Below are 19993 nucleotides of genomic sequence, written 5' to 3' on the forward strand. Positions count from 1 at the left end.
AGGAAATGGCAACCCACTCCAGTGTTCTTGCCTGGAGAATCCTAGGGACGGGGGAGCCTGGTGGGCTGCTGTCTATGGGGTCGCACAGAGTCGGACACGACTGAAGCGACTTAGCAGCAGCAGCAGCAGCATGCACGCACAGAGTTATTTGGGCTTCCCTGGTGATTCAGACTATAAAGAATATGCCTGCAATGCAGGAGACCCGGCTTCTATCCCTGGGTAAGGAAGATCCACTGGAGAAGGGAATGGCTACCCACTCCAGTATTCTTGCCTGGAGAATCCCATGGACAGAGGAGCCTAGTAGGCTACTGTCCATGGGGTCACAAAGAGTTGGACACGACTGAGGAACTAACACTTTGACTTTCTAATAAATGCACATTCAACCCACATCTATCTGGTTGTAAGGGTCCCACTTCTTTCTTTATTGTTTGCACAGGCAGGGCAATCCTCCATGTCAAGATAACTCTGTCAGTATGCCTGGCAAACAGTAAATGCTCAACTAATGTCATCTATTACTGTTGCAATTAAACATATCAAATGTCCCTTCAGGAAGCCATGCCCCCTTCTCGGTGGTCCACATAGCACTCCAAGGCCTTGTACCCAGACCAGCTTCTCTCTGTCTGTAGGTGCTGTGAACCTCCCTGCTGCGGCCTTGGGGATGCTGCTTGGAGGGATCCTCATGAAGCGCTGTGTTTTCTCTCTGCAAACCATTCCCCGTGTGGCCGCCACCATCATCATCGTCTCCATGGTCCTCTGTGCCCCTCTGTTCTTCATGGGCTGCTCCACCCCGCTCGTGGCGGAGGTCTACCCCCCCAGGTAAGGGGAGCGAGGGTGAGGAACACTCTTTGCTGAGTCCAGAACCTGGAGGTGGCTGCCACATCTTCTTTCTGCTTCAGCTGTCCTCTCTCCTTTTCCCTTGTTCATCTGATCTCGTATGTGGCAACTGAGAAAGCCAGGTCTTAGTGTGCTCAATTATGAGAAGAAATCAGGGGGTGCTAGTGGGCCACTAGCAATCAGGATTAGGGTTCTGTGTTTTAAGGAGCACCAGAAACTAATTTGTTCGGTTTCAAGATGAATCTGTAGTGCTGTGAGCCTCAGGAACCAGGAAATAGCTATGTTTAGCATCTGCTCTCTACCAGCTAGAATTACAGAGTCTTATTGAGCTGCTGAGGAAAGATGAGAGACGGACACTTGAAAAGGTTTGGAGAAGAACAATGAAAGTGATGGCAGACTTAAAAAATTAGGGCAGGTGAGGAAGAGGGCAGGTAAAGGATACCTGTCGGCTTGCATAAAGCGACATGGTTTTAAGTTCTAAGTTTGGCTTCATGTTCAGGAAGGGCTTTGAAGCCAAGGAGGGGATGGGCTTTTTTGCTTTTTTCCTCAGAGCCACCTTTCCACACCTCTTCTTTTAGATTTTGCCCAGTGAGGTTGCAGTGCTGGAAGGTAGCATACTTTTCAGCTTTGGTGTTTTATCTTTCTCTGTGCAAGGACCTCTCCTGTCTCCAGAGGGTATGAAGGAGGGGCGTGTTATTCAGGACGGAACTGCCCCTCCCCCGACTCTGGCCCACTCCCAGTCTGCACTGGTCTTCTGGCTGTGGTTGACAGAGGCCAAGAATGCTTTCACTGGGTGTTTAGCACAGGGCTTTGTCATCAGACCAGGTCCTAGGTCTGGCACTGCTCTTTCCTAGTTGGGGAAATTTACTTCAGGTTTCTCATCCACAAAGGGAGCATCATTATCCGAACATTTACTGTGATGTCAGTGCATGAAAAGCCCCGAGGCACAGTGCCTGGAGCATGAGAGATGCCCCATTACTGTTAACCAGTACTAGAATAATTATTTTAGCAAAGTTCTGAACTGTGGTTTATCAGCCCCTAACCCCCACCCTTCCCAGAGGAGATCATGAATATTGGACATGGAGGGCGGAGAGATTGGTGCGATCAGCCAGTGAAACCCCTGGGTTTAAGCTCAGGGGGATGCAGTAACCTGGGCGATGGCTACATAGACCCAGAGACAGGAGCCATTGAGACCCTAGATGACCTCAAGGAGCCTCAGCCCAAGCCCAGATGAAAGAGAAAGGAAAGGAAATATCACCTGTGACTTTCCCATAGCATCTGCGTTCTCTCTCATCAGAGTCCTGGCAGGTTGTTCATCTCGACCCCTTCTGCAGTGGGGGATTTGCCAACCAAGCATTCCCAATGACTAGTTGGTAGGTTTGGGCTCCTACTAGCAGAAGAAGCAGAGGTGCCATGAACACCGGCCAAGTTGACCCTTGGCTCCAGTAGACATGATTCAGATCTCTGGGTGGCCCTGGCCCAAGACAAACAGAGAAGCACAAGCACGCTAACCAGGCGGGGAAGTCACGCTGGGCTGGAGTGGCGAGGTTTTCCTTTGGTCTTGCTTTGTTTGATTCCCATTTCCTGTTTTGCTGGCAGCACATCAAGTTCTATACGTCCACAGCCTCCCGCCTGCCGCCGGGACTGCTCGTGCCCAGATTCTGTCTTCCACCCGGTCTGTGGAGACAATGGGGTGGAATACCTCTCCCCTTGCCACGCTGGCTGCAGTGAAGTCAACTTCAGCTCTATAGCTCTCAAGAAACCGGTAAGGGCTGGAGGGGCCCCTGGTCTCTGCTGAGTGTGTGTCTGACAGCCTGCTCCTCCATTTGGGAGAGGCAGGGCTCCACACCACTCATTCCCAGCATCCTGGCCTCTGGGCCACACCCACCTTTTCTCCACCTCCGGTACCCTGGGGTCATGATCAGATGCTTACAGCCCAAAGTCAATTAAAGACTGGCCAATGTCCAACGAATTCACATTCCTGAAGCCTAACAATGCTCAAAGCAGAAACAAGCCAGAGCACTCCTTCTGCTGAAGCCTGCCAGTCTCACCCTGATGGGTCCTTATTGGGCACACCAGCGTCCTGCAACCTGGTTGTGTTGCAAAGCCATATGGACAGGCCCACATAGATCGAGGGCAGAGGGCCTCTGTGATGTGGACCTGGAAGGTTAGAGCCGGAAGTGGTGACAGAGGCCCTTTGGTTCAACCCTTCTGAGCACTCTCAGCTGTGGCCACACAACTGGCTTGAAGGCTGTAGCTATTCAGGGGCAGATCTGGGACTAGAACCCAGGGTGCTGCCTCAGCCCAGGGCACATCTGTGCAAGATCAGGTGTTTCCCAGCCACAGCCTCCCACTCACACAGATCACATTCACGATGCTCACTTGGCAAGGTCCTGGCCAGCCCTCAGAGTGCTCCCTGCCTCCCCAGATCAGAGCAGCAAACCAACTCTAGTTGTCTGTGCGGTTATTCAACAAACACCCAGTGAACACCAGACACATACATGGGAGCTGAGGATTCAGTGGGGAACCCATCAGCCCATGTCCCTGCCTCCTTGAACTTGTATTCACCAAATAAAGGCACAAGAGTGTTTTTAGAAGGTAACCCATGCCACGAAGAGACTTAATGAGACAGAGAATATCTGGGGACCTCCCAGAGGAGGTGATATTAGAACTGAACCACCAGAGGAAGAAAACGCTATGAAGACCTGGGAGTGAAGCAAATGCAAGAGCAAGACCCAAGGGCATGAATGATCTGGCAAATGGGAAGAGTGAGAAGGCTAGGGCTGGCACAGAGTGTGGAGGAGGGTCATACCCAGCTAGGCCTGGGAGCAGGCAGGGCTCTGGCTTCAGACTTGGACGTTCTTTATCCCAAGAACACTGGGAAGTCTATGCAGCTCCCTAAGGAGAGGATGCAGCCTGTTCCTTTAAACCTGTGTGGAGGGCATGGGCAAGGCTAGCCATCTTCCCTGAGAGGACAGGCAAGGCTGCTTCCATGGCAACTTCTGCTGGCAGAGGAGCATGGTTCTCAGGAGGTGCAAGGACCAAGAGCTTGGGCAAGATGCTTTCTCAGTTGCCTTCTTGTTGGAGGAGCCTGTGGTGGCTTCTGTGGTTTTCTTATCTTTATTTACTTACCTCTGACTCGTCTACCTCCAGAAATAATCTTGACAAGTTTCCAATAACAGCACAAGCACATCAAGACCAAGATCCACTAGCATAATATCAAGAAAAAAATATAGCAAATTATAAGGGAAAATATGTGTAAAAAATCCAGACTGAGGAAGGTAGCAGCAACCTTGTATACAACTTAATTATGAGCTTCCCAGCAGCCCAAGTAAAGAAGGTCCATAGTTCAATCCTTGGTAGAAGGAAGCATACCAGTTTATTAGCTCCAACCTCTGCCCTCTAATGGCTTTGACACTTAAAGCAGTTGGACCATAGGCTGGTCCATCAGATGATGTGAGAGGGAAGATGAAGCCAGACACACACGGTCCACTAAGGTGAGCTGTACAACAATGTTGAGCTGTATGGATTTATAGACTTGAGACAGAGACCTTTAGAGGCAGGAGGAATTTATCTCAGGCAGAAAGTTCAGTGGATTTCACTGTGTTTCCACTGGTGCTGTGCTGGGCTGCGCTTAGTCGCTCAGTTGTGTCTGGCTCTGTGCGACCTCATGAGCTGTAGCCTGGCAGGCTTCTCTGTCCATGGGGATTCTCCAGGCAAGAATACTGAGTGAGTTGTCATGCCCTCCTCCAGGGGATCTTCCCAACCTAGGGATTGAACCTAGGTCTCCCGAACTGCAGGCAGATTCGTTACCAGCTGAGCTACCTGGGAAGCCCATTTCCAGGGGTATCTCCTTCTATTTTTTCTTCCTTTAATGTCCCTGCAATAAACACACAAACAGCAAAAACAAAAACCCAGAAAACCACTACTGCTGGGCAGCAGGTGGCCTGGCCCAGAGGAAGACCCTCCCAAACCCAGGTCCGCAACTGGTAGACTGTACCTGGCAGTGGATTCCTGCAGATCCCCTCGCGGTGTAGCTGCGGGAGGAATCCAGCGCACACTGGACGACTGGTTTTGGTGAAACAAACACTGTTTGTTGCCCAGTGATCAGAAGCGAGATCCCCGGGGCGCCTGAAATCCCCACCTCGTTTCCTCTCCAGCCTCTGCATCTAGCATTACCAGGTCCCCAGGAAGGGCACAAGGGTGACTGTTGGAGCAGGCATTTAAAGTGTGTGGAGTCGAAATAGTAACGGCAGGTTTCCCCTGTTCCCCTCCGTCTCCTTCCAAGATCTACTTGAACTGCAGCTGCGTCGGCGGCGGATCTCCTTCAGCGAAGACAGGCCCGTGTCCCGTCTCCTGCGCCCACTTCCTGCTCCCGACCACCTTCCTCATCTCCTTCGTGGCGCTCATAGCCTGCGTCTCGCACAATCCCCTCTACATGATGGTGCTGCGGTGAGTGCGCCTCTCCTTCCCAACGCTCCCCTCACTTAAGGGCCAGCTGCGCCCTTCCAGAGGGTGAGGTGAATGGAGGGTCATTTCATGTCAACAACTCGGGGGCAGCTTGGTGTCACTGTAACAGGACACCTGCCTTGGCCTGCCGCCTGTCCTCCCTTCTGACCTGGCTCCTAGGACACGGGGGCTTTTCTCATTGTCATCCTTTCCATAGTCCTTATTCTGTCTCTGGAACTTTCCTCGTTTTCCTTCTCTGATTTTATGCCTCCAACTGAATTCTCCTCCCTCCTCTCTGTTCTTTTGAGAGTTAAAGATAGGTGAATCTACAGGTGTGGAGTCAGCGTGGAGCCTGGCAGACTGGAGGGGTCACGTGGCTCAGCTAGCAGGCTCCGCCTCCCCTCCAGGCTCCGCCTCCCCTCCAGGCTCCGCCTCCCCTCCAGGCTCCGCCTCCCCTCCAGGCTCCGCCCTCCTCATACAGGATGGAGAGGCAGGGACACCCACCAAGTGAGGAGAAAATACGGTTTCAACCAAGTTGGCACAACTTACCCCCTGCCTCCCTCCCTCCTGTCCTTATCAGTCTGGCAACAGAGATGGAAAAACAGGATTTGGAAGACTCGGTCTAGGGTCAAAGGCCTATCTCTACCATAAACTGGCTAAATGTCCTTTGGTGTTGCCAAGTTCACCAAGTCTCAATTTCCTCATGTATGCGTGTGTTTAGTCACTCAGTCGTGTCCAGCTCTGTGACCCCATAGACATAGCTCTCCTGCCTCTCCTGGTCTGCTGAGTCCTCGGACATGAGATGTTCTTGAGGTGGTACAGGGAGATAATACTAGTGCACCAGTGCCAGGGCTTTGGTGCCAGCCTCTGCGGAGTCCCACGCTGCAGCCTCACTTGGTGGGTGTCCCCGCCTCTCCGTCCTGTATGAGGAGGGTGGAGCCTGGAGGGGAGGTGGAGCCTGGAGGGGAGGCGGAGCCTGGAGGGGAGGCGGAGCCTGCTGGCTGAGCCACGTGACCCCTCCAGTCTGCCAGGCTCCACTCTTGACTCCACACCTGTAGATTCACCTATCTTTAACTCTCAAAAGAACAGGAGGGAGGAGAATTCAGTTGGAGGCATAAAATCAGAGAAGGAAAACGAGGAAAGTTCCAGAGACAGAATAAGGACTGTGGAAAGGATGACAACAAGAAAAGCCCCCGTGTCCTAGGAGCCAGGTCAGAAGGGAGGACAGGCGGCAGGCCAAGGCAGGTGTCCTGTTACAGTGACACCAAGCTGCCCCTGAGGTGTTGACGTCAAATGACCCTCCATTCACCTCACCCTCTGGAAAGGAGAAAATACGGTTTCAACCAAGTTGGCATAACTTACCCCCTGCCTACCTCCCTCCTGTCCTTATCAGTCTGGCAACAGAGATGGAAAAACAGGATTTGGAAGACCCGGTCCAGGGTCAAAGGCCTAGCTCTACCATAAACTGGCTAAATGTCGTTTGGTGTTGCCAGGTTCACCAAGTCTCAATTTCCTCATGTATGCGTGTGCTTAGTCACTCAGTCGTGTCCAGCTCTGTGACCCCATGGACATAGCCTGCCAGGTTCTTCTGTCCACGGAATTTTCCAGGCAAGAATCTGGAGTGGGTTGCCATTTCCTACTCCAGGGGATCTTCCCCACTCAAGGATCAAACCCACATCTCTGTGTCTCCTGCATTTGCAGGCAGATTCCTTACCACTGTATCACCTAAGAAGCCCTTCCTCATGAATGAAAGGGCATTAATGATATTGACCTCAAAGGATTCATGTGGGAATTATATGGTAAATTGCTTTGCTTTGCTTTGCTCTGCATAATGGTTCATTATCTCTATTTACCAAATTATTCACTTCAGTTCAGTTGCTCAGTTGTGTTTGACTCTTTGCACTCCCATGGACTGTAGCACACCAGGCCTCCCTGTCCATCACCAACTACCAGATTTTACTCAAACTCATGTCCATTGAGTCAGTGATGCCATCCAACCGTTTCATCCTCTGTCATCCCCTTCTCCTCCTGCCTTCAGTCTTTCCCAGCATCAGGGTTTTTCCAGTGAGTCAGTTCTTCACGTTATATGGCCAAAGTATTGGAGTTTCAGCTTCAGCATCAGTCCTTCCAATGAATATTCAGGGCTGATTTCCTTTAGGATGGACTGGTTGGATCTCCTTGCTGCACAAGGGACCCTCAATTGTCTTCTCCAACATCACATTTCAAAAGCATCAATTCTTCAGCACTCAGCTTTCTTTATAGTCCAACTCACACATCCATACGTGACTACTAGAAAAATTATTACCACCAAATTATTATTACTATTCTTATCAACAGCTAGTTTCCCCAGAAGACTAGGAGTTGAGGGGTCTGGGATTTTATCCTATTTACAAGTTAGCGTGCAAACTACTGAGCTCCTGTTTCTGTTACTATTTCACAAGGATGCTGGCAGAAGTCGGAAGACTCCTAGGTCAAAGGGAAAGGACTTTGTTGCTCACAGGACAGCAAGCAATGTGAAGCTCATGTTGCATCATTTATTTGTGACCCCATGTCCTACTGGATGATGTGGAGGGCTTCAGGTGTATGTGTCACCTGCAGTGGGTGTAGGTCACAGCTGAGGAGCACTGAGCTTGGGAGAGCCACTGCTTCTATAGACCAAGCCTGCAGCTGGTCTAGCAAATTTTACCTCATGCCTTAGGTCTGTTCACGGCAACCACAGCCTTGGGAAATGACCCAGGAAGCACACAGTCAGGCCCTTGCATTCTTAGCATACTCCACGAGTATGTGTAGAGGTGCTCAGAGCAGGTTGCTCGTCTCAACACCATCATCACCCTCTCCTCTACCATTCTGCATCTGTGCATTCTAGTACCCATGCTTTCCCTCAAGGCCCCTGAGTGTGGTTCCCTTCTTGCACTCCGGGTCAGATGGACCACAGTGGACCCAGTAATCCTGAGAAAGGTATGTGGGTGGCCATGATGAGGAGAGGGAATAGAATAAGGAAATTTCACAGGGAAGCCCCCAAACATTGGAGAAGGGCATTGCTGTCAGATTGCCTCCCAGGTGACTGCCAAGCATCAGGGATGAGGAAGTAGTGGAGGGAAAGCACCATTTGAACCCTGCCGGGGTCCTGCCCCGGTGGATCCAGGGAATTCGAAGGGGAGACGGCATAGGCGAGGAAAACTTATTTATTTAGAAGTATAAAAGAAATTAAGAAGAAATAGTATAGTAGGAAAATTTAGTGGAGAAAAGAGGCTGAATAACTTGGTTTACGGGGAAAGCCAATAAAACTTCAGGACAAGAAGTTTGCACCATCTACGTTAGGCCACTGGTGCTTGTTTGAATAGCTGAGGCTGCCCCGCCTTGGGCTCCCTCTCTCATGGGACTTAAAAGCCAGGGCAAGTAAGTAGACGTGGTGAGCCTCCCCGCTCCAGGTGGGAATTCAGCCAGAAAATAGAGTAAGAAAAGACACGGGGGAAACTAATCCTTCCAGTGACTGGCCCATCTTCTGTTGTTGTAAAGGCTTTTTATACCTTTTTTTGTACATAGAGATCAATGGATAATATAAAATTATGCAGCGTCAGCAGCCCTGACTCTTACCGAGACCAGGCTTTCTCTCTGCATACCTAGTTGTATACACAAGTCTTAGGTGATTTACATCATCTTCTGGCCAGAAGGCCAATTAACATTTTACAGCCCTTTTCTGATAAGGGTTTGTCAACCAGAAGACTTACTTGTCTTAAAAATGTTGTTCTTCCCAAAGTCTGGTGCCACTCTCAGAAAGCACTAAATAAAGTTACATTCTTACATAGCAATTTATAACAATGAAAGAAGTACAGTGATTTATAACAAAAAGAAAAGTAGTTGACTCAAAAGTCTAGTGTTGCTAACATCAAAACTACTATATTCCCTTTTCTATATCCCAATTACATTGATTAATATCCTCCAGGTGCCTAAAAGATAAAGAACATGGGGGCCTGGCAGCAGTCATTGACTCAACAGTGAAACCTGTCACCAGTATAATTTTTTGCTTTTTAGAAAAGGCTCTGTATCTTTAAGATGCTTTAAGCTTCGTGCCTCTCGCGGTTGGGGGCTATAAACAGTTCACAAGTTGTAGAAGTCCGGGCAGACCAGACCAGTTATACTTTTGCAGGAGACTGTTAAGCCCTGAGTTAACTTTTTCCACAGAATGTCAGAAGAGTGGAGAGCACAGTATAATAAAGCAGGCAGACTCTGGTTTTGGGGGTAGATGTTCAGGAAAACCCAGGGGAACCCCTGAAGCCTAACTTGCCTTGCCCATCAGGCCTCTCCGCATGACCTTGTCATGGGTGGCATCTCCCGTGCTGGCTCCCGGCAGAACCCCAGGGTGGGCTTTTTAAGAAAATCTCTCCCTTCCAAGTTTGGTCAGGAGCTGGAGTGAAATTGAAGAAGAGGCCCCAGTATCCCCAAATAATTTAAAGATAAATTCCCCTGGGAAAGATGAAAGAATGGATGCTAAGTCGTGCAAAGAAGGTGAGGTTTAAAGCCAATGTTGTAGGTGACCCAGACCTTATTTGTATCACTCATGGCCCTCAACCAGGCATGGAAATACAGGCTGGGAGTGAAGATGTGCCAATAATGTATCACAAGACAGAGGTCAGAGAGCCAGTGTTAATTCAGGGCTGAAGGGGCAGAGATCACAAGGAACTCAAACTCTCTGTTAAAAGCCAGTTTGGGGTTCCCAAGTCCCATTTAGTTGAGAAACCAAGGGAGTCTGTCCAGAGATAAGGACCAAAACATGGAAGCAAAGGACCAAAACAAATCCATCTATTGTGGATTGGCCCATTGAAGGGACCTATTTCAATAAAGGGAGTGTCCATTACATTGAGATTTGAAGCACTTTCCACTGGGGTCTCCCAGTGGGTGCCTCTCCCCTGCTTCACCCCGGCGGGGATTCTGAGAAGCTGAAAGAGTCCCTTTCCAGTTTGCTAGCAGAACTGTGGAAATAAAACAAAATGTATGTGGAGATCTGAGTTCCCTTCAGCTCTGAATGCTTTCCCCTAACCAGCTGCCGCTCAGGAGTGTGTGCGCAGGGCACAGGGAAGCCTGGTGCCCTGGCTGGCCCACTCCTGACTCCCCATGTCGCGGATGGGGGCCTTCCTCTCAGCTCCATGCCTAGCTGGCATGGCAGGGGCCCAGCAATACCTCCTCCAGACAGCCTCCCTCTCCTCTCTCAGTCTCCTTCCTCAGGCAAGTGCTTTCCTCCTCTAGAGGGAAGAAGGGTGGGGGCAGGACTGGCTGCATAATTTGCAGGACCCAGTGCAAAATGGAAATGCAAGGCTCCTGGTTCCAAAATTATCAAGAATTTCAAGCCAGCCACAGCAGAGCATTAAAGCAAACATGGGGCCTTTCTGAGAGTGGAGCCCGGCAAGGCCACACAGGTCACATGCCCACCACACCAGCCCAAAGTAGAGGATTCTGTTAGCTGCTCAAAGGAGCCCTCAGCCCAGGGGCTCTGGCTACACTTTGCATCAGGGCTGTCTTCTATTGCTGTAAAACACCACCAGAGCTATTCAGACCTGTTGCCATAAACACAGCCTTCAGGATCCTCTGGTTCCCAGCTGCTCTGTCCTCTGCCTCTTGAAGGGAGCTCTGGGCAGCCCTAAAAATCACAGAGACCAGTGGTTCTCAAACCTGAGTGTGCACAGAATCTCCTGGAGGACTTCTTACAATACAGAGGGCATCTGCTTCTTCATCCGAGGTGCAGCCTGAGAATCTGCATTTCGAGCAAGTTCCCAGGGGATGCTGATGATACTGCAATGATCACACTGTAAGGCCCACTGAGAGGAACAATAGGAGCACAGGGCCCAGGTGAACCCAGGGGGGCCTCGCGAGGGCAGGTCTGATGCACCCCGAGGCTGACTGCACCACCAGAGGGAAGGCTCAGCCCTGAGTCCTCCCCTTGCTGATTTCCTGTTTGCCTTTTCAGTGTGGTGAACCAGGAGGAAAAGTCCTTCGCCATCGGAGTACAGTTCTTGCTGATGCGTCTGCTGGGTAAGTATCAGAGACGCCCCCTTCCTGGTGGCCCCAGATTAAGGGAAATCAGAAGGCTGTGGGGTGCGGGGTGGGGAGGGGAAAAGCCCTATCTCATCTCTGCCATAAGAAGCTGTACATAATAAGCACAACAGCAAATGCCAAATCCCATATGGACTGTTTCCGCATCACTTGAGGTTAGGAAAGTTTCCATCTATGGCATTAATTCCAAACGAAACTGTGTAAGAAGGAAAAGTGGACACAGCTGCGAATGCCTAACAGAACGCTGAGTGTAGGTATTTTTTCATCTCTCTCCAAGAATTCACTGTAGGAACAAAACCTCGCGTTCCTGCCGCAGCCAGAACAGCAGCAGAGCCCGGCCCTGGCTTCCCTTCCATTTTACAAAATCCATTCCTCCTACCTCTCTTCAGCAAAGGGGGGCCCTCTGCTGGCAAACCCTGCCAAAGCAGTCAGAGCCCGAGGAGGCAGGGCGCTGTGCACAGGGATCAGGACTCGCTGTGGCTGTGAATGCGCTGCCTGCAGGCATCTGCAAACACCCAGCTCGCCCCAGGTGTGGGGACACTGCAGGTCCTTTTCCAGACTGCTCATGCTGGACTGCCCCCTCTGGATGCCTCCAGGCACTGGATTAAACACAAGGCACTCATATGGAGACTCTTGCAGTGACAGGTACAGGAAGCAAAGGGACTGATTGAGGAGGGATTTATTAAGGACCCCGGGGGTGCCCACTGCAGTGGGGAATATGCTGACTTCAGTGGAGAGACTTCAGTTGGCATCAGAGTGCACTTTCTGACCTTAAATGCCGAAATCCCTGCAGAGCCTGTGGTGCATTATTATTCGGGAGTCTGGCTGCACTTCATTCTGTAGCAACTTCCATAATCACTCTGGGGTGTGTGGGTGATGTCTCTCCTGGGCCTAACCAGCGGGGACCCTCTCCTACCAGTTTTTTCAGTGGAATTTCTTGGTCTCTGGCTACTTGCTCCTAAAGCCCCCCCTTCAGACTCTGCTCCTCTGGCCTATATTACACAGAGGACACAAAGCACCAGGGTCTATCCTGTCCTGATGGCAGAGGCACAGTTGGCACCACAGTGCCTTTCCATTTATAACTTATCATTTATAACTTGCTCTGAAACCTCCACTGGGAAGGAAACCTTACATTCCGCCCAGCTCAACAGCAGCTAGGATAGGCTCTGCAGCACCTTGCCCTGCTTCTTCCCACCACTGTGAAAACAGCCCCTCCTGTGCTCAAAGCACCTGCTGCCTTTGTTTTTTTCATTTGAGCTCAGATAACTCAATGTGAGATCGCAGATAGAAATCGCAGGCTGGAGGGATCCATTCATCACCCAAGAATGCAATTCCACCCTGGGTAGAGAAAAGGACTTGGCCAGCTTCAAATTACCCACTGGAACTTAGTTGAAAATTTTTCTGGACTTCATTTCTATTCTGGGAGCATCATTTAGGGAGGTCATTCCTTGTGGCCAACTTCCATCCCGCATTCACCTGGAGATTTGGGAGCAAGCACGTCTGATACAGAGGCTGATTCTTAAAGGTCCCCACTTCAGAGCAGAGCCACAAGCAGAAGATTGCCTGTTTCTTTCCCCCAGAAGCAGCTTCTCACAGGGCCCTAAACAGAGTCGGGAGGCTGTTTTCAGGGGGTCTGAGAATGGGATGGCCTGACCCGGGTGTGGATCCGGCCAAGCCTGCCCCTGTCTAGACCTGTAGCTAAGGATGCAGGACTGACCTGAATATTCAGCAGCCATAGGGCACAGCCCTTCCTGCACCAGTTCTCAGCACTCAGCTTTGGGACAGAGGCTCTGAACAGCCAGGGTGTTGGGGGCCTGGAGGTGGTGCTTGCTGTCTAACGGCAGCTTGCCATTGTGGAAGAATGTGGGATTCAAACCTCCAAGAACTAGAGTTCCTAGTCCAGCCCTGACCGTGCTTGGCTATGCAAAGGTGAGCCAGCCGAGCCCACCTTCCTCCCCTTTAAAATGAGGGCACCTGCCTGCCTCCGGGCTGCCCTGAGGGCCTGAGGGGTCGGTGTCCTCAAGAGTCTCCCGCCACCCAGTGAGCCCAGCAATCCCAAGCGTGGGAACTCTGGTACCTGTCTGAGCTGGTACAAGGGGACGCCTGCAGCTCGCTGTCCTGGAAGGATGGCTCAGGTCCCTCTTCTCTTCTGAGCCTCCAGTGAAAGAGCAATTCAGGCTTCACGGAAAGCTAGTCTGCTTTCCAAAGTCACTGTGGTTCCCAGGGGTGGGGCAGAGCTGTTCTCATGCCTGTGAGCTGTATAGGGACCCCGGGCACCTGGCTCCCCACCCTGCCCTGGCACCTCTGCTGACAGCTCCCAGTGACCTGAGCTCTCTGCACTCTCTTCCTGCTGATGCTAGCTTGGCTGCCGGCTCCAGCCCTCTATGGCCTCACCATCGACTACTCCTGTATCCTGTGGAGCACGAAGTGCTCAGGGAGGAGAGGGGCCTGTGCCTACTACGACAACAACGCTCTCCGGAACAGGTGAGAGCCTGCACGATGCGCCAGGCCCCAGGCCCGAGCAAAGGGCTGTCATCACTCCGGTGGCAATTGTGAGGCTCTCAGGCCTGCGAGGGAGAGCCGGAGGGGAACTTGCCATGGGCAGGAGTGGGGGCCACCACTGACCAGCAAGTCAAGGCTCACAGAGAGCCATCCAAGTAACAAGACCTGGAGGCTGCTCTGATGTGTCCTGGCCCCCGTCTTCAGGCCCCGCTGGCCCTTGAGAGGGATAGCATCACAAAGAGGGTTGTTATGGGAAGAGGTCACGGCTGTGGAACGATGATGCCAGGCCAGCCTCCTATTGCTCAGAAAGAGGTGGCCCACCATAGCTCCTGGTAGAGGCCAAGGGCAGGTGGGACCAAGCCCAGCTGCAGCACCACTGAGCTCTGCACCCCTTCAGCCACCTCACCTGCTGCTGCGTCACAAACAAAGTGGGGGGAGTGGGCTTCCGGGGACTGGACAGGGTCTGGAAATGCTGTGGGAGGGGCATAGAAGTCCAGGAGGAGGGCAGACCAAGAGGGCAGGGAGAAGGCACCCTTCCTGGCTGTGCTGAGACGCAGCACCCTCCCAGATGGCTGGTGCTGCACTGCTCCACCGGCCCTGTGTGTTGGGTGGGGGGAGGGGGGCGGCGCCAGGGAAGGTGGCAACAAGAAGCACTGGACTGGGAGTCCCATGTAGCTCCCACATCCTACAAGCCTCTCTAGGCTTGTGGACAAAAGGAATGAGGAAGGTGGCTCCCACTCAGGTGGGGACGGATCCTTACCTGAGTGGTGATGACACATGACCCCGGGGCCCCTGTGACAATGATTCTGCTCTGCTCAGTGGCCCTGGCCACAGAGCCTCCATACCCCTCACGTGTCCTGCCTCCCGCCCCACAGGTACCTGGGCCTGCAGGTGGCCTACAAGGCTCTGGGTGCGGTGCTGCTTATCTTCATCAGCTGGCGGGTGAAGAAGAACAAGGAGTACAATGTGCAGGAGAAGGCTGCCAGCCTCATCTGACCCTCGGCCTCGGCTGCTGCCCTGCTCCTGAGAGCGGACCTGCCCCCACACCTGCCCATATTTACTAACGTTAACACGGCGCCCCCTTTCTGTTTCGTAAATGAGAAAGAAAACCCCATCGCCATTTGCTTTCCCTGTCCCCTCCTCCCAGAGCCCCCCCAGGGTGCCCAGGGGCCCAGTGGGCACAGAGCTGGAGGGCTGGGTCTCTCCTGGCCCCTTGGGCGAGGCCCCCACAGGCCCAGTCTCATCCTGCGCGATGGGCATGCTCACTGAGGCAGCCCCGCCGGTCCCTCACCAGCTCTGTGCTTTCTCTGTAGGGAGACCTCTGGGTATCTGCCCAGAGGAAGGAGGGAGGGGGCTGGGTTATTACTGACCAGAGCCAGGCTAGGGGAGGGGGAGGCTGGCTGCAGTCCCTTTTGTATCTGGGTTCAACACCAGCACAGAGCCTAGGAGGACCAACTTGCTTCCCCTCCGATCCTTGCTTCCTGCTCAAGAGGCTGCTTTGGAAGCTCTCATGTTGCAAAGTATGGCCAGTTGATCCTCTCAGTTACCCATGCTCAGGACCAGAGCTCGGACTAACACCTGAAGACCGGCCATCCAAATGGTATTCACGTTAACTGTAGACTCTTCTGTACCCGGCCCTGTACAGGTTTATCTCCGTCTTTCCAGGAGTATATCTCACACTAAGAAAGCCACACGGTGGTGAAGACCTGCAGCTGGCTGTGGATAGCCACGACACCTGGCCCCCACCCCACAGTGGGGAGACAGGACTCCTCATCTCAGAGTGATGGAAAGACCACCTTCCCCTAAGCTGACTCGCGTGCAGATGAGGTGGCTTTACACGGGCTTCCCCATCTGGACTTTAGCCTGTGGGTCGTGGAGGAAAGAGAGGCTGTCGGGGATGTCAGCAATCAGGTTAGGAAGTCCAGCGAATGTCAAAAGCCGTCAAGCTGTCTGGCCTCCTGTAGCCCACAGAGTAGAGGCCCTAGAGGTTGAGTTTCCTGGTTTTGAACATGCTTGTGCTTATTAGCATTTTCTCAGCCTCTTCTCACTGCCTCCAGAGAGGTGGGTGCCTTCCCTGGGCTTGGGCTGAGAGGAGCTGCTGCCCTGGGTGGAGGTTCAGAGTCAGAAGCCAACAAAGGACTCCTTTCATCCACAAATGTTTATTGGAGACCAACTTTGTGCAAGGCAACACTGGGGCATGGTTCTCCCTGGAGCTTCCCTGCCCTCTGTCTACACTAAGGCCGCCTCCCAGAGCAGGCTCACTGAGCAGGGTGGGGGACACAGAGCAGAACCTGGAGATAATCAACAGAACCTTGACCGTCCATGCCTCAGCATACTGAGTCTGCTCCTGGCCTTTACCGTATAGGGAGCTGACTTACTGTGTCCTCTGGAGTTGCTGGACATCAGTCATGGTCTCGTGCAGATCTCTTGAGTGCCACTGCTCTTAGAAGACCCTTCCAGAAGCCACCTCCGGAAAGGCTTCATATGATGGAACACCAGTGGCCACAGTGCTATTGTCTGAAGTCTTTGTGAAAGCCACTGTCACAGTGACAGAGACAGCCTGATTCCAAAGCCACCAGCTCTATTTCCACAGATCTCACTCAGGAAGGGAAGCTCCATGCAACCTCAGAAGCCAGTTTCAGCCCTTTCAGTGGTCATGCTTGGAAAATGATTCTCTGCAACTAACCCTGGTTCTTCTCTCTGCAGTTTAACCAAATTCTGAAGGCACTGCCTTTAGCCGAGCTCATGAACAATGAATGCCAGCCTTCAGATTCTAGAAGATGGTTGCTATTCCAAGCCTTTTTTCTATTTTGATATTTCTATTAATATAATGTAACTTGGTCATAAATTTTTACTGTCATGTATATTTGCTAGAGAGCAGACATAACCTATATGTTCTGGCCAGAGACTGTCCCTTGCCCAATCCTTGGGGGCCTGAGGCCATGGGGATGGGAGGTAATGCTACTCCCAACTTATCATGCTGGTACAGAGAAGCAGCAGATGCCTCTTGTCCTTTCAGTGAAGTCCCTTCAGTCAAGACCCCACAGTGCTGGGCTCTCAGAATCTCTGATCCCTGCCCTTGAGTTTATATGCAGAAGTGGGGTAGGACACTCCATGATATGAAGTGGAACTAATATAATCATCACTGATCACTTGGTCACAGCCAGCACAACTACCCTACAGCAAATCTGCCTGCAGGACGTGTAATGATGTCACCTTCATTTCCCTTCAGGTGCAAGGCTTAACAAGCTTCCTTGAGTGTTGGACTCTCATAGAGCGTGTTGTTAAAATGCAGATCTCTGGGACTTCCCTGGTGGTCCAATGGCTAAGACCCTGCACTCCCAATGCAGGGGTTTGGGTTCAATCCCTGGTCAGAGAATTAGATCCCATGTGTCGCAACTAAGACCCAGCACAGTCAAATAAATATTTTTTAAGAAATAAAGTGCAGATTCCCAACCCTCTCCACCCTGCCCCAGGGGCTATTTATATGAGGCTGAAGGGAAACCAGGAGTGGCCTTTTTAACAGGTCCTTTGTGTGAGGCCGATGCGGGTGGTGGGGGTTATCAGAGCCTTAGGGATGCCCACTTATGCTTGGACCACTGAGAAACTGACAATAGGCCTTTGGTCCACTCAAAGGTGAGTGGAGGAGGACAAGGTGACTCTGATTTCCTGGGTGGCTCCAATCAGGGGCTAGTGGACATGGAAAGCAATGCAAGAGCCCACATTTATATTAGGTCCTATCAGTCCTGAGAGTGGCATTCTCCTTCTACAAGACTGAAAGTGCAAAATGCGTCACAGTCATTTCCTTATATTGGTTGTGTCTGACTGCAGGTCTTCGTGGTGCTGCCTGGCTGGAAATTCAACATCAGTCAGCCTTGGTTTGGCTCTCAGAGCCATCCACATGTCCTTGGATCCTGCCACTGTGGGTCTTTGGTCCCTTCCTGGTCTGAGGCCCCTAGCAGCCCGGTTTCTCCCCTGAGCCTGGAAACTCTGCAGAGGTTGGATCCCAAGACTAGGGTCCTGTGTACCCCAGTGATGCCCCTCCACCCCCATCCAGTCTAGGAAACGCACTTCCCTGCCAGCCCTTCAGGGGCTGAATGAAAAAGCCAGAAAAGGAAGGGTCTGCAGGAACCTTTTCGTCTCATCCTTCTTTGAGCCTTCTTGACACAGGAGAGGGAAAATGCAGTAGAATTAAATGCCAGATCTCCATAAATTATCTTTTGGTCCAAAGCCCTTTTGGGTGATCTTTGCCATAGCCCCATGTTGGAGGCCAGATTGGTCTTAAGGCTCCATTTGAAGATGAGGAATCTGAAATTAAGGAAGTAACCATGTGATCAACTTTATGCAAATAACAACTGGTTGGGCCTGGACTCCAATCAGGCTGTCCAGCCCTCTCTGCTCCAGCTCCCCTACTGAGTCAGTTCCCATGGAGGTCCACTGGACCACAAGACAGAGGTGGGAGAATCTATTGAGGGCCAAGTAAAGTTGTTAATGGAGGTGGAGAGAACAGCTAATATTTCACTTACCCACCTATTCAAGTAACAAGAACATTATAGCTGTTCATTAAGCACGACCACGTCAGCCCTACAGCACCACGAGTTTACAGAGAGTCACAGAGAAAAGGGACAAAGAGGAAAAGGCTTTCAAGAGAAAAAGCCTTGGAAGAGCTACAGGGAGACAGACCTCCAAGGAGACACCCCCACTTGGTGACGAGTCAGCAGGGTTTTGCTTAGGAAACAAAGCCACATTGTGATTTCCCCCAGCTGCTTTCAAAGATGGAGAGATACAGTTAATCTGGGGGCTGGATCCAGTCAGTATCAAACTGTTATTACAATATTATATTACAGATTCCCAGAGATTGACAGGGGCTCTGTGTGTGTGAGAGAGAGAGAGAAAAGAGAAAGAAAACAAACAAACAAAAAACCCCCTGTGAATCCAACAGAGAAACAATATCTTTTTACAACCATAAGAACTAAATACCTGGGAGAAATGTCCATCTCCTGCCAACAGCACAGAATTCATTATAACCTTTTATCAGAGATTAAATATGTATACAGGTGTGGGCAAGCCCTTGGCAAATTATAAGTGAGAGAAAGTTTTTCTCCCAAGACACACCCTGCCCACTCAGCCACTGCGATCCGCCCCCACCCTGCTGTGTTGTTGCCGCACCACACAGGGGGTCACCGCAGTTTGATGAAGTCCCTGCCCCGCAGCCACCTGCTGCAGCTTGATGACAGTGACGAAAATGTACACAGGTCTTTACAGCTCACAACACCATCCACTCATTTAACAAACTCCTTTAACTGGGAACTCGGGATAGGCTTGGCTGTGCTGGGAAACAAACAAACCTCAGCAACTGTCACGTGACGCGACAGGAGTTCGCGTCTTGCTCACCCAAAGCCCGCCCGTCAGTCTGGGTGACTCAGGGAGGTGGCTCAGCACCGCCTTTACATAACACACCGCCACGACGGATGAGGCAGTGGCAGGGAGTCTCGGAAGGTCTTGCACCGCTGAGCAAGCTTCTGGCCCAGGAGCTACACGCTTCACCTCCGCTTCCAGCCCCTTGGCCAGAACTAGTCGCTGTTGCTGCCTAACCGCCACAGAGATGGGGAAAGATAATCCTTCTGTGAGCTCAGAAGAGACAGAGAGCAGATATGATGGACAAGCTCTAGGCTCCACCACCACTCGGGGCAAACCTAGATGGAGACAGGTGCGCACTGCAACACGTAAGCAAAGTTTGCCAGGCGCTGGGGGAGGGGGCACAGCCAGAAGAAAGTTTTCTGAAGGCGGCGACATGAACATTGGGTCCCCAAAGGCGAGGAGATGATTTTGAGGCAAGGCTGAACCTCCAGGCAGTTTGCAGAAAAACGAGGAGATGAGGGGGGCGGCTGGCTCAGAGGAGGCAGATGCTGTAATGGCGGAGGGAGATGTGGGGCTGGGGGCGGGGTCTCCTGGGGCGAGACTTGCTGGGGCAAAGGGTCAAAGGCTCAGGGAGGCTGAGGAGCCGGGCAAAGGCCCTAAGGAGGAAGAGAGGGTGAGTTGATCCTCAGTGGAGGAATCTCAGCCAGAGCTTCCACCAGCCCTGAAAGGCCAGTATGACTAGTCCTGTCCTACAAATGGAGAAAACAAGACCCCTCCCAGCTGTCACTTGTGCCTT

At 51.8% G+C, this 19993-nt stretch overlaps 1 protein-coding gene across 1 annotated transcript in view; it reads left to right on the plus strand.

The window, feature by feature from the left end:
* Nucleotides 1-17187, plus strand: part of SLCO2A1 (solute carrier organic anion transporter family member 2A1) — a 94933-nt gene extending 77746 nt beyond the window's left edge. Inside the window, exons 9-14 of the mRNA XM_052636455.1 lie at nt 627-816; nt 2434-2599; nt 5123-5286; nt 11249-11313; nt 13695-13818; nt 14712-17187. Of these exons, the coding sequence (XP_052492415.1) occupies nt 627-816; nt 2434-2599; nt 5123-5286; nt 11249-11313; nt 13695-13818; nt 14712-14832 (830 nt within the window). The 3' untranslated portion in view covers nt 14833-17187. The remainder of the gene's footprint in view (nt 1-626; nt 817-2433; nt 2600-5122; nt 5287-11248; nt 11314-13694; nt 13819-14711) is intronic.
* The last annotated feature ends 2806 nt before the right edge of the window (nt 17188-19993 follow it).

Source organism: Budorcas taxicolor, chromosome 1 (genome assembly GCF_023091745.1).
Source record: "Budorcas taxicolor isolate Tak-1 chromosome 1, Takin1.1, whole genome shotgun sequence".
In the NCBI taxonomy this organism is placed as follows: Eukaryota; Metazoa; Chordata; class Mammalia; order Artiodactyla; family Bovidae; genus Budorcas; species Budorcas taxicolor.